Source organism: Citrus clementina, unplaced genomic scaffold (genome assembly GCF_000493195.1).
Source record: "Citrus clementina cultivar Clemenules unplaced genomic scaffold, Citrus_clementina_v1.0 scaffold_2, whole genome shotgun sequence".
Classification (NCBI taxonomy): Eukaryota; Viridiplantae; Streptophyta; class Magnoliopsida; order Sapindales; family Rutaceae; genus Citrus; species Citrus x clementina.
The window spans coordinates 9724027-9738716 of NW_006262688.1; the positions used below are offsets into that span (position 1 = coordinate 9724027).

The 14690-nt window shown below is 30.6% G+C and overlaps 1 protein-coding gene across 1 annotated transcript; it reads right to left on the reverse strand.

The window, feature by feature from the left end:
- Positions 1 to 12406: 12406 nt before the first annotated feature.
- LOC18051063 (F-box/LRR-repeat protein 4) lies at positions 12407 to 14353 on the reverse strand. The gene has a single exon (XM_006446521.2). It carries the CDS (start codon positions 14055 to 14057, stop codon positions 12606 to 12608), a length of 1452 nt encoding a protein of 483 aa, XP_006446584.1. The 5' UTR covers positions 14058 to 14353; the 3' UTR covers positions 12407 to 12605.
- Positions 14354 to 14690: the final 337 nt, after the last annotated feature.

Sequence of the window (14690 nt, forward strand, 5' to 3'; positions counted from 1 at the left end):
CTTATTCTTGTACTTTGTAGTCTCAGTTTCGAGTTCTTGTAAATTCTTCATTGAATCAATCAATAAACTAGTTCTTGTGGTTTCACTGGTGGATGTAAGCTTTGCAAAAGATTGAACCACGTAATCTTGTATGTTCTCTGTGATTTAGCTTATGATTTGATTTCATTTTGATTGAGTGATTGAGCTAGTTTAGTGAGTATTGAATTATTAGTTTCATCTTCAAGCATTTGGTGCAAATTGTGTTGATCTTGGCAAAGATCTTAGGTAGAGTATTGATTTTGTTAAGCTCAAGAACAGATCAATCTCTACATGTACCAAATAAGCATTTAACCTAAATAAAAAAAAAAAACATTATAAAGTGATTAAAATCCTAATTTTTCCTACATCACAGATGGTTTAAGTCAATAAGATTTATTGAACTCATAGAAATACAAAACTAGTGTTCAGTTTCTGGACACATCGCAATTGAAGAAGAGTTTGACTTTCGTTTATAAAAATGTGTGTCCATTTTAAAAGAGTAGAATGTTCCTTAACAACGACGTTAAAAATTTACCTGATTATGCTTTGTCAAAACTACAATTCAATCCCGAAACATATGGTAATAATGAGAGTTTGACTTCAAATTTCTTCAATAGAAATCTACAGAATTGCTCCCTTAACCATGTCTTGTGACAAGTAGGAAAATATCTTATTCTATATTTATAGTTATAGATATTCAATAAATATCTGGATCCAAACATGGGAGCTAGGAAATTTACGTTAGGAATTGCTCAAATATCTTATTTCTATTTTATAGTTATAGGGGTAGGGATAGATATTTATCAAAATATGAGAATAAATGTCTCAGGATGAGTTACTGTTGATTTATGAGTTATATTCTAAATAAATCTAAATTATACGATAAGTATATCAATTCAAATTTTCACTAAACCTCATATTGTGATATCAATAAATAGTGACATTTCAAACCAAAAAAAAAAAAAAAAGTAAAAATGATTAAATATGGCAATATTTGTCTCTCTATCTTAAAGTGAGATAGGGAATGTTTGGGGGAAAAAAATGTCATTCTATTAAGTATTAGCTAGAATAATTGTTATGTCACCAAAAAAAAAAAAAATTTGTAATGCTTGATGAAAATAGAACAAAAATATCTACTCCGCTAAATCATTTTTATACTCCGTCGCCGTCAGAGTCACAGCCCTTATTAACACATGGATATTTGAAAAAATATAATTAAAGCAATTTCAAAAAATAATTCAAATCATTTTTAGCTTCTTATCGTGTAATATTTTGGGCTGGATTATTTAATTTGGAGTTAAAAGCACTTGAAATAGTGTGTGAAAAAAGCTGAAAATCTTATTATTAATGGTTGTTGGTTAAAGAGAGCACGATAATAGATTCACCTTGAAATCTTTTAACAACATTTATTAAGTAAAGAAAATAAAGTGCCGTTATAAAACACCTTGGCTCAACATTATTGACTTGTTTGTTTAAACATAAGATTACACATTTTTCAAGATTGGTATAGTACAATCAGAACACCAGTCACTCGGTCAGCACATATAATTGGTGGGTTAATTTGAGCTATTTTAAATTGATTAAAATAAAATTATTTTTATACAAAAAAGAGAATCCAATGTATTAAGCAGAGGAAACTAGACAATGTACAGTACACACACGGGATGGGGCTGCCCAAGGAATCCTAAGCGGACGAAGGTTTCTATAACGTTAAGAAAAATATGTTCGAGACCCCTTAATCTATTATTAAATATCTAATTTCCCATAAAGGTGACAAATTATCAATATAGTCCCCAAACAAACATAAAACATACAAGGAATAAGCAGGAATTATGAATTTTAAAACCAATCACCATCCGTGATTTTGAAAAGAAACTAGAAGAACGTAATATGTTTATTTCAGCTAATGTTAATTATTATTAAATCTCAAGGATAATTTCTTTTTTAAGGATAAGATAATTCACTCTCTTTTTTATTATTACAATATAATTGTACTCATATTACAATCAGAAGTCTCTGAGACCTGCATTCCCAGAAATTTTATAAAACGACTAATGTATTAAAGTTTTTTAAAATTTTATTCAAAAACCATCAAATGGTGGATTTACAGATAAAAATGTCATTTCAGTATTTTTTTTTGAGTCGTTGGATGATTGAAGGATGTCATTTTTGAATTTCCAAAGGGTTGAAAACCTTAAGACAGGTGATAACTAGATTTATATCAGAGATATGATTAAAGATGAGTTTGGATTAGAAATTAGAATTCGTGTGATGCAGTGCACGGCACTATAGTGGAACTTCGTTTACTTTAGGATTGACTGTACACTAATTGGCCACGAAGGACGAGCTCATGTAGAACCGACGCATGAAATTGCAAACTCTAAAAAATGGGATCCGTGCCTTTTTGATTTGGAAGGACCCAACCCGATTCCCTCAGACCGTGTTGACTTGAGAAGAAAATTTCATCAAGCTTAGTTTATTAATTATGAGAACATTTTGTATGGGTCAATTTGTTCATTTCTTAAGTGTAATTTTTTTCTAAAATTTATTTGTCACTTAGATCTTTAGAGAAATATATTTATAAATAATAAAGGCCATTTTTATAGAGTGAACATTTTCAAAATTTCAGAATGAGGTTTTGGTGAGTGCAACCTAGTGTAATAGTGTTAGTTTAGATACCAAAACTAATTTTAGCCTCCACTTTTTTTTTTTTTTCTCTCCCATTTAGCTTCATTAAGTTGATAAGTTCAAGACAGATATTCTCACACTCTTGACTTTATCTCGATGAGAAGATCGTGACACTTGATTCAAATGGGGGAAATCTTGTGAGGACTTTTGGGGTTAGTACAATAGATTTGTATGTGAGGTGCTTATGGATGCTATGCTTTGTAAGTGTTATTGATTCATTGTAAACTCAAATTATTTTCATAGTGAATTGTTTTATTTACAGAGGGACAAAATTGTATGTCAAGGGTTTTACTGTAGATTATGAGGATCAAAAGTTTTTTTTTTTTTTTTTTTATAAAAAATGTGCATCTTATGAATGTTCATTTATTTGTGAGTTTACTTTTGTTGCCATAAATTAAATTTATATAATTTGTGTAATTGGCAGTGGAAATTGGGAGTAAATATATATATTTTGGAAGTGCTTTTGTTAAGACGAAGGTATTGGAAATTGTTGTTTTGGATACATTTGGAGTACTAATATTTTTTAGTGTGATAATTGCTTCTTAGTTGCATTTGCTTCGTAGTTGTGATAATTGCTTCTTAGTTGCATTTGCTTCGTAGTTGTATTTGAATGCATCATATCCATTCTAGAGAGTTTATTATTTCTGAAAATTTTCATTTCGTAAATTATAGTGATATAATAAAGTATTGAGGTAAATTATAGGGACATAAAGAGGATTTAGTCATGGCAAAAGTATAGAGGATATATATCTAAGATCATCAATAACTTTAAATTAATGGAGCAATTCACTGATTCAAAACAACATTATATGTGTTTATAAATTCTTTTTATATGATTTAAGTCATAGCTGTTTTCAAATGCACACACACACACATTGAGCTTAGCTTTTAAGATATGTATGCATTACTTTCTTTTATTTTGTATAAATAACATACTATACATGTCAAACAACGCAATATCAATCTCTCGCATACATAAATTTGATAATTATACTTTTAAAGATAATTCGATCCATTTTATTTAAAAAAATAAATAAAGAGTAACAATATTTGAGCACTAATTGCTATGCGTCACTTGTTTATTGAAAGATGAATTTAGTAACTTGTTAAAATTATTTATTACTCTATTTTTTTTTCATTCGTAATTGAATACTACACCAGTTGAGACTTAAATTAGATTATAACTATTGCGATTCCAACTGTATCAAGAGACTTGAACAGAGTATAAAAAATCCAAAGGTATTTCATATATGTTTTAGTATTTGGATGTTCATATTTTTTTTTTAATGCTTAATGAAGTTTCTATATAAAATATGATATTTGGACAAATGGCATAATGTTGAAAAAATAACCTTTACAATGACATAATGTTGATTGTTAATAAATAAATGAAAAACAAAACAAAATCATTTTGGTGGTGATTTGTCACTGTTTTATTCAAGTATCATTCCTTTTCTAAAAATAGCTTATTTATGGTTATTGATTTTTATTTTATTTTATTTATTACCTTTGTTTTCCAACAAGATTTAAGCAAGGACAAATTAAAGGTGATGATGAAAATTCCGACCAATTTGCTTCTATTGCTTAAAATTTTTTAACTTCGTGAGCTTCTTCTTTTAGTATTTCAATAACAATCTAATTAAGATCCATGCTATTAAAGTGACAATTAATGGACAAGCTCCTATAACCATCTTTTGTATGTTCCACGCATCTTTTGCAACTACTTCTAAACATCGCATTAGCATGATTTTGAACTTCAATTTTGTAATACAACCAGCAATTTCTATACATTAAGTTATCTTCGAAAAAATGGCAAATGTAAGTCATGAGTGGGTAGACCTTCCACCATGTGGTATATATCCTTATGAGGGAATGAATACCTTATATTTTGCTATGTCTTTTTAATAGTCATTTTCTAATGAAATTTATCTCTAACATTTTATATTTATTAAAAACTTCACCGGTGGTGGAGATGCAAGATGTATTTCTTTTCATTCAGATGGTTATGAATATGATAATGAACAATAGATCAATACCCATTGTCTTATATACAATGACAATGACAAATTAGAAATCATCGATAAACACGTAATATTGATTATGATTAACAAAAAAAAAAGTTAATTATTGTTATTATTATTTTCATTGATATATTTTTCAAGTAAATTTTTTTATATATATAAATGAAAAGAGAAATAAATTAACGAAAAAAAGGATAGACATCAAATAGTCAACATTGAACGACCCACTAAATACTTATTTTACTAATGATATCTTAAATTTTATCCATTATTTATCTCTTTTTTTATTAATTTGTTAAGGGGTTATATGTCTTTTGGAAGCTTCCAAAAGATTCAAACAAACTATTACTATAAATAAATATATCTGAGGTTGAATTCCGCTTGAAAATCTAACATCAAATTTAATGTACATTAATAATATTTTATATTAATTATTAAAATAACAAACATATATACATATAAAATCTACCTCACCATTATTTGATGAGACTTAAATTTTTAATCTCGAGAATGAGCCAATGAGATGTAAACCACTAAACTAACTAAAAAATTGTTGACACAAGATAATTCATTTAGGAAGAGGTTAAGAATCTATATCTTGCGCGTGCACGCTGATCTTAAAGGGACAATAGTTTACTTTTGGTTGAAATGAGGTGGGGAAGGATGTTGGAGGTAGGTGACTAAAAGAAAAGGATCCAAATAATAATTTGTTACTTCTGTTTCATTCAGTAACAATAATGAAAATGTTAAGGGTTCTAACGAAATTATCCGAAGAAACTTGGAACAAACGGAACAGCTGTTTTTATTTTATTATTATTATATTTTTTTCAAATTCTTTTTCACCTGGCACACCGCCCATCGATTTTTGTTCCATAGGCTTGGCCCCCAAGCTGACTTTTGCGGTACGTTGGTTCTACGCGGTTTTAGCCCAAAACCCAATTTTTGACCTGCCCGGCCTGCCCGTTTATTTTGGCGGGAACTAGAAATTTTGGTTGTTAAATTTTGGCGCCAAAAACTGGAAACCGGCCCGGGAAAATCGGGGACGGCAATCTCTGTTTGGTTTCAGTTTTTAGATTATTCTGGCCCCACAATTTCTCTGTTTAGGATTCGGCCTTTCTTCGTACCTGTTTACAGTGATCAAATTGGATGGCTCTGTTTTTGTCACCGGTCGGGGCCCACTTGTTCCCAATCTAGACCGTTGAAATGCGTGTGCTCGTGATTAACCCATCTCATAACTCATGCATACTTGATTATAGAATGTTGATCCAGTCTTTTATCGTCCTCTTCATTTTATAAACATTTTAAATTTTTTATTCTAAATTTTATCTTTAAAAAAAATTATCATTTATTTATTAAGTAATTTATAATTCTTTACGAGATTTAAGTAAATTAATTATATTATTTTATTAACCAATTAATAAGTACCACAAAATTTGAGATAATAAATTTAAGATGTATAAAATTACTCTTTTATCAATTTAATTAGTTTTAAGATACGACGCATTTAAGTGGAAGGCTAGCCATGCAATAATGATGAACATGATTAAATATCTTATAACACATCATATTTACAATAATACTAGTATTGAGAATAAATCATGTGTCTTATGTATAATTTTCATTCAACTAATACTATTATGCCATATCAGCTCGTATAAAATAATTTACACAAAAAAATTGTGACTCTATAATTATTGTCATATTTATGACTTTATTATATTGATACTTTAGTGAATATCTACTCTTTTTTTTTTTATAATCTTTAATACATTCATAAAGATATATGAATGGTTATTGGATAGACATTTACAGTAAATATGATATGTATATTTTCATTGTTAAAACTATCGAATCAGTTATAAAATAAAGAAATGATGAATTTCATTAATGAAACAGGAAATTGTTCATAATTACACTAGATTCACAATTAAAATGGTGAATCTTAGCAATCTATTGTTTCTCCAAAAAGGAAAAAAAAAAAAAAAAGGCAATCTAACGGTAAATTAGCCAAGACTTACTCAGATCTACGAATCACAATTATATAGAAAACAATTATTACACTTGAAATATTGCTATATTTAACTTTTGGCTTTTAAGTACTTCAAAAGTTATTTAAAGATAATTCCCCAATAGAAAAATTTTAATAATAAAAATAAGGGTGGGGCTGTTGAACCCGCCAATTTACTCAATAAACTCACTTTTAAAAATAAATTTTTATCAATAAAATACCCTTAAATTAAATTACAATTGTGGACACTAGAGTATAATAAAAAAGAAAAAAACCAAAATTTTTACTCTTTTAACCAATCTTTATATTCAACATAGTTTTATAAAACCCTAATCAATCAAAAGGTGTGATTCTATAATACTATTCATATATTTATTTATTTATTTATTTTGCTTTAATGTTGGCATGCCATTCGGGTTGTTCTTTCGGCTCAACGTTCATGGATATGGATGATGGATATGATTTGTTTGAGAATGGCCCCTCACTCAAAATTGTTTAATTTAAATTGATGATTAAATTTCCAATTAATAATCAATTATTGTTTTTTCCCAGATTCTAAAATAATTATTTTTTCTCAGATTCCTCATATTAAATTTTCACACCATCATACAAGATTTTTCTCACCATTATAATATAAGTCAAACAATAATTTCATGATGACGGCTATTTTCTCTATACATAATTTTTTGATTCATTTTTCCTTGAGTGAGGGGCCATTCACTCAAAATTGATTATTAAATTTCCAATTAATAATCACTTTCCAATCTAATGAGTTTAATGAGTAAAATCACTATTATTATAAAAACTAGGTTTAGGAATGGTATATTAGATATTTTAGTGGGTTTACTGAGTAAATTTTAAAATTTTAAAATTTAAGAGTGGATTTATTTAGTAAATAGGTTGATTGAGTAAATTGGTAAGTTCAAATAGCTGCACCCTAAAAATAATAGGATTCTTTTTAAAAGATCGTGTTCAAAGAAGTCCGGCTCGGCTCAATACCGAACTCTAATTTGAATGAGCTTTACTCAGACGAGTCTGAGTAATAGCTTGGCATTATCGATGCACCACTGCCGCAGCATCAAGAGCAATGCGAATATCCAATGAAAAAGTAACAACTACGGCGTCAACGCCTAAAATTGACCCCGTCTTCTCTTTTGCCAAGATCAAAACAATTATAACGCGATTTAAATCTATCTTCAATTAATTTTTCTTTCAATTATTTAGATGTCGATTGTCATTCCATCCCATTTGAGACCTATCATTCGAGTTGTGCCATGATAAAGCTATCTAGATAGGATTTTTACTATTTTCTAATTGTAAGTATAAAAATTGTAATTTAATATTTTTAAAAAAATCTTAATTAACCGATGACGATCCATGGTTATCTAAGTTATAATTGAGCTATTAAAAATCTGGTTTCATGTGTGCATTTACTTTCTACATTGTTCATATTGTGCAAGTGCATGATCAAACCCTCATTTGTCATATTCATGTATATAAATGTACTCGTATTCAATGTGACAGTATTTGACGTTATATATAACCGAATGATACAATGTGTATAATGTAAGGTCGATATTCTTTACTTCTATCATGTTAGTGAACTACCACCAAAGCACTAAATTCTTATACGTTTCTTGCTTATCATTTTTTTTTTTATGTCTTGTGCTTTTTTGGTAATTGAACTCTATGTTCAACTTGAATTATTGTGAAATATATATAGACCATTAAAAAGAACAAACAAAATTCTACCAGCCTTGGCCGAAATCCAGTACCCTAAAAAATAAAAAAAAATAAAAAAATAGTGTATTAGATTTCGTATTTTTCTTAACTTTATTTAGTTCCATTTGCGTGATTTTAAAATATGGACGTATGCACTTTAGAAGTTAGAAATATATATATAAAACCTTCGCATTCATTATATGGTCCTTACTCCTTAGTCTTATTCGGAAAATTACTGAGCAAACTCCAGAGCTAAGTATAGATGTTAAGTATCCGTAACTAGTGTAAAAAGAATTATGGTTAATTTTTCCATTTGGGTTTTGAATTATACTAAAAAAGATATCTGATGTTTATCAATTAAAGAATTTAATATTTTACTACTTGGTCAATTTTTCCACTTGAGATCTGAACTGTACTAAAAAAGATATTTGATATTTCGTTAGTGATCTACATTTGCCCTTAATCTATGGTGTTGTTAATGGTACAAAAAAATATTCTTATTGTGAGAAATACTACAAGTGCCCTTGATTTGTAGTGTTGTTAATGGATAGATAAAATTTTCTTGTTGTGAGAATTTTTTATTTTTTATTTTAAATACATGATGTGTATTGCTATTCAATGTAACCATCAATTTACCTGTATATATATATTTTTTCCCAATGAATGCGCACATAACAAAGTGCTGTTGACTTATTTGGTCATCGTGATATCTTTGACGTGCAAGAGATTTTTCTCCTCCTCAAGGGGGAGTTTTATAAGAATTTATAGTGGGTGTGATTAGCTTCAATCTATTTCGTACTTAACACGAGACCATGATGGTTCTGGCTTGGGCTACAGCATTTCTAGCCTGCTCTACTTGTAGAATGATAGGAGTGCACTTAAAAGGCCTTTTTTACAAACTTGGGTTCAAGGTGGAGCAGCCCGAAGTTAAGTCAAGCTAAGTCCAATAACGTGCCAACAGCGCAAACCCAAGGCTGTGCTTATACTGTTTTATTGAACGACATTAATGTTATTTGATAACTAAATGCATAATTATAAATTTGATTTGAGTAAGATTATTGTATATAGCTAGAACTATAAATTCTTTATACATACTGTTTTTATATGATTTGCTATCACTGATATAAGGACGAGGCTACTTGAATCTACTAAAATACTCAGTAAACCCATAAACAAAATTTAAAAATTTATTTTTTACTTTATGAACCCACCGGTTTGCCCAATATACCCTAGTTAAAATATAAATTTTTAATAACTATTAAAATATAATTGAAAAGTGAAACCATCGATGATTTATGTACTGTTAATTTTTGAATGGTTCATAAAAACAAAAAACACAAACGAAATTTCTTTTACTGCAAATTCATGGCATGAACTTACTTTTATTTTCGTCAGTTCGATACCTGCAGAGCTGCACCCATGGGCAAGAAGTTGAAAATTTTGGTAATTTGGCTCACTATCTATCAATCGCAATGCACCGATGATTTGCAACAATTAAATCTTGAAATATGATTATTATACAAAACGAAAATGTACAACAACTCATGAATTAGAGTTATTTTTTTTTTAGAGAAGATAATTCGGGTTTGTAAGATAGGGTCTTTTTAAAAAAATTCTTATCCTGAGGATATTTGAATAATAATTTTTTAAATTAAAAAAATTAAATATATTTTTGTGAGTTTAAATAACCTCATTCCCAGCATAACTACATGAGCTACGTAGTGCTTATTTATTGACATTAATAAACTGCATCAATTTATACAAAATACTGTTTTTTTTTTTCTTCTTCTTTCTTTTTGACATGTTGTGCTAATGCTGTTTGTTGGCCTAGATGGCGAATAAAAAATATGATGGTATATGCTTAATTATGAACGAACAGTTAATAATTACACCAAAGTTCATATTTTATAATAGGTCTAGAATCTTTTTACTCTAATAAGTTTATCTTCAATTATTTATCACTAGTTTAGTTAAATAATGCACGTCAATGTTGAATTGACATCCACGAATATCACCTTTACACTTTTAAATCAAATAATCAATGGCCATCAAATGAAGCGAAATAAATGGTTAAACTAATTTATGTTAAACAAATTATTGTTGAATAGAGTGGTGATAGATGATATCCCAAATTTTTGGGTTCCCAAGGAATAATCATTATCAAATTATTAAACCGAACCTTACATTCAGGAATGATAAAGATTGAAGACCAATATCTGCAACATTAACTCTTGTCATACATAAGCAAGAACAAAAAAAAAAAAAAAAAAAAAAAATCATTGAATTATATTAATACATGCAACAGAAAGGCCAAAAATTAAACCCAAATGAGGTTGAGAGGAAGATGTAATAGCTTACCTAACTTTCACCAAAAAGAAAACATGCAAAGCATATAATAATATAGGAAAAAACCACATAAAAAATTTTAAGACTGAATGAACAAATTAAGCCAAAAACTGCATTAAGTTGGTTTTTTGAATGGAACGATTTCAAACGATGCTATTTCAAAGTTTACGCTTTTCTCAGATTACCATAAGAGGAATCAAATCTACTGAAGGAATTCAAAGGTATAAGCGTGCCCGGATCAACTTGCCAACACTTGCAGATACATATACGAGCTAGCGTTTACATTGTCAAAGATATCTAAGTTCATGCTTCATCATTATGTAGGCTGGAGATGTTAGTGCACACGCATTGGCTAGACTATTTCATACACATTCGAAAAAAGAGGGTAAAAAAAAAAAAAAAAAAGGCAAGTTACCTGACAGATGTGAATGAAGTCTATATATATATATATGGGCAAATGAAAAAGCTTGGATAGCCATAACAGTCAGAGAATAATGCATTGGGCAAGAAAGAATTCCAGGTTGATTCATCTTGGTAAACTGTCTAAGCATTATACTTCTCCTTAATATCATATATCTATGCCACAATTATGAAAGGATTGAACAATTTGATCAACATCAGTCACAAGATCAACATAGGAAAGCATACTCTAACTGATCCTTGTTCATAGTTTTGGCAAGGAGTTGATTAAATGCCTCACAGAATGAAGGCAGGCATCTAATCAGACAGACAAAAGCATAGAAGTTCTGGAAACAAAACTCTAGAATGATTGAAGACGAAGAAATGGGAAAATGATATGGAAGCTATATCAGAAACAGCATCAAATGTAAATAGTTATACCAATTTTGTGCGGAGATGATATTCTAGACAGCTTTTACTTCTTAAGGCACATGAAAGAAAATCTTGAATCCTATAAAGAGTCAAGTACATGAAGATATTATCGGATCAATTTTATCAAACTAACGCCTCCTTACACTCTCTTGAAACCTTAGGCAACTTTGCAAGGATCTCCAAATTTTAAATATATCAAACAAATACTGACAAGCCAATGTCCTAATGGATCAATGAAAATATATACTATAAAGAAACCATAATATTCTTGATAAACTAACTAAAGTCAGCAATTCATCTCTTGACAAATTCAAATGATATATACTGAAAGTTGTACAGCAGTTTCTTAAAACTCTAGCAAACTTTTAAGCTTGTGATTTGGAGAGTAAAAAGAAAGTATTCCTAAGCAGTACAGAAGCATTTCCAAGCAATAACAGTGACCACCACAGGAAAATTGCTATTCAATTTTTCCTAATAAAGTGTGATGCACACATCTTCATTCTTCACAATAGTAGGGCTATTCCTACACTCTGATTTAGACAAATAGTAATTCAAAGTATTTTCTTACTCCTCAAGTACTAGATAAATGTTAAGACAATGACTCCTAGGGAAAGTGAAATAAAATCAAGAGCAGCATTCATAATCAGTGCACTGTTGGACGTATGAGTCGGTTGTTGTAGTGTCAGTGGCATAGGAAGCAAAAAAAAAAAAAATAATAATTAAAGTTGATATATGATTATGATATTGTGGCATTGAGCCATGGAGAAAAAAATCTTTATTATAAATATCAAACATTTGTTTAAACTTAATTATCCAGTGAACAAAACCAGCACTTCTAACACACAACATGAACAGCTGAAATAATTACAACAAACCTAGAAAAAGATCTGTGAGCATATACCCTTTTTTTTTGGGTGGGGGGGACTTTTAATATAATTTACTCAGAAATCATATTTTCACTCTTCCAGCAATCAAACGACAACCTCAATAAATTTTTGCAACGCCCATGTCCTCACAACATCAGAAAGCTTGTTTTCATCTACCTCTACACGTCTCAACTGTGGAGAATTTAGAACAAACAACTCAACAGCCTCAGCCCCAACCCGACAACAATGCATGATATCAACAGTCTGCAACCTCTTGCAACTCTTTGACATTGAAACCACTGCCATACTTGTGAGCCCTTTGCACCCTCTCAACTTCAATTCAGTCAGGTAATTACAAGAAACTAACATCGCCATGAACTCTTTATCAAGCAACATTTCGTTATAAGACAAGTCCAATTTCCTCAACTGCTTCAAATTTTGTCCAAGTGAAGCCAGCAAACCCGGTTCCCTATCAACAACGTCACAATTTATGAGTGCCAATTCCTCAAGCCCTGAACTCATAGCAACTCCAAGAGCCTTTAGGCCATCGCCGGAAACAAGACAACAACTTTGAAGCCTAAGAACTGATAAACCCCTGAATTTCACTGCAACAGCTGAAAGATGAACGTTGTTGAGATCTAAGGGCAACCGAAGATCGAGTTTTTGCAAATTACACCTGCAGTGGCTTATAAATTGAAGCAAACCCTCTCTACTACAACCATCATATACCAATAGAGAATTCAAAGAATCACAATTCTCAGCCAAATTCAATAACACCACATCAACTATACTCCTGCAAGTCCTTAGCTTAACTTCCTCAAGGCCTTGCGAGCACTTGACAAAATTTGCAAATGATCCTCCATCTCCAATACCTGAACAGCTTTTTAGCTGCAACTTTTTAAGCCTTTTACAGCTCCTCCACAGCCAACCAACACCCGTATCCTCTGATCGAATCCCGGATAAACAAAGACTCTCCAAACCCAATACTGTATCAATTTCTTCATTCGAACACAACCCAGTTTCTCTATAACGTCGAAAAACTTCATTTTCAACCTCATCAGCATCACAAGCATAAACAGACAATTCCTTTAAACAAGAAAAAGAAGCAACCCAGTTGAAATAAAGAGGCCTAGAGAGAGAAACTGTAAGAGAAGTGAGATGATTACAGGCTTCAGAAAGGGATAACAAAGAAGATACAGAGACAGGACCAGCGGAGAAACGGAGGTGTTTGAGATTGGAACAAGAAGATGATACTACAAAGAGTAGACGGTCAAAGAAACTGGGGTTGCTTCTAGAGGATGTTGTTGCTGTTGACTCAGAAGATGATAAGGCAACAGAAAGAGAGGAAACAAAAGGGTAGTTAGATAAAAGAGATGACACGGAAAATACCATTGAATTGTCAGGGATGATTCTGAGAGAAAGAGAGGTTTTTGAAGCTCTGTAAAGATTAAACCAACGCTTAGAAACCAAACAAACTGATAAAGATGATGATGATGGCGTTGTGGGTAATTTTGTGAATATTTCTTGAAGCAGCTCATCACACAACATGTTCTCCATTTTTTTTTTTTTTCCAACTCTATCTTCTTCAATTTCTAACACGTCTCTCAATTCTGCGCTTCAAATAGTTAGCTTTTGGGAGTGTTTGAGTTTGGGTTCCTAATAACTACTGGTTCTTGTTAGGACAGAGAAAATGAATGTGATTAGGTAGAGATATTGAGAAGAATAGAAAGTGGAGGTGGCATTATATTTAAGTTGCTCCTTTAAACGCTGTTTCAGGAGCGTGTATGTCACTTTCTTATTACAGTAAAAGAGTACAAGGAATGTTAATGGGATGGGGCCAAAAGCTTTAAGCTTTCCCTCTAATAGATGCAAAAGCCATATTCTTAAGCAACTTGTGGATCAAAACAAACGAAGCCATTTCCACCGAATCCCATCTTCTCTAGGCACAATTTAAATTTGTCGCTACTCCTTTTGGGTAATTTACTCAAACAGTTGGCAGGTGCATTTCTTGTTTTCCAATAAATAAACAAGTGTTACGGTTAATAATGGTGTATTTAGGCGTGTGATTTCACAAACTGTTTACGCGAGTTTGAGAACCATGCTTTGTTTGCTCGTGTCCAAAATCCATAAGCGGCCACTACGTCACCTCTTACTAAATTTTTATACACCTCAAATAAATAAACTGGTAAA

Bases quoted from the DNA above. Each gene is read 5' to 3' on its own strand.
- LOC18051063 (XM_006446521.2), bottom strand. From the start codon at position 14,057: ATGGAGAACATGTTGTGTGATGAGCTGCTTCAAGAAATATTCACAAAA.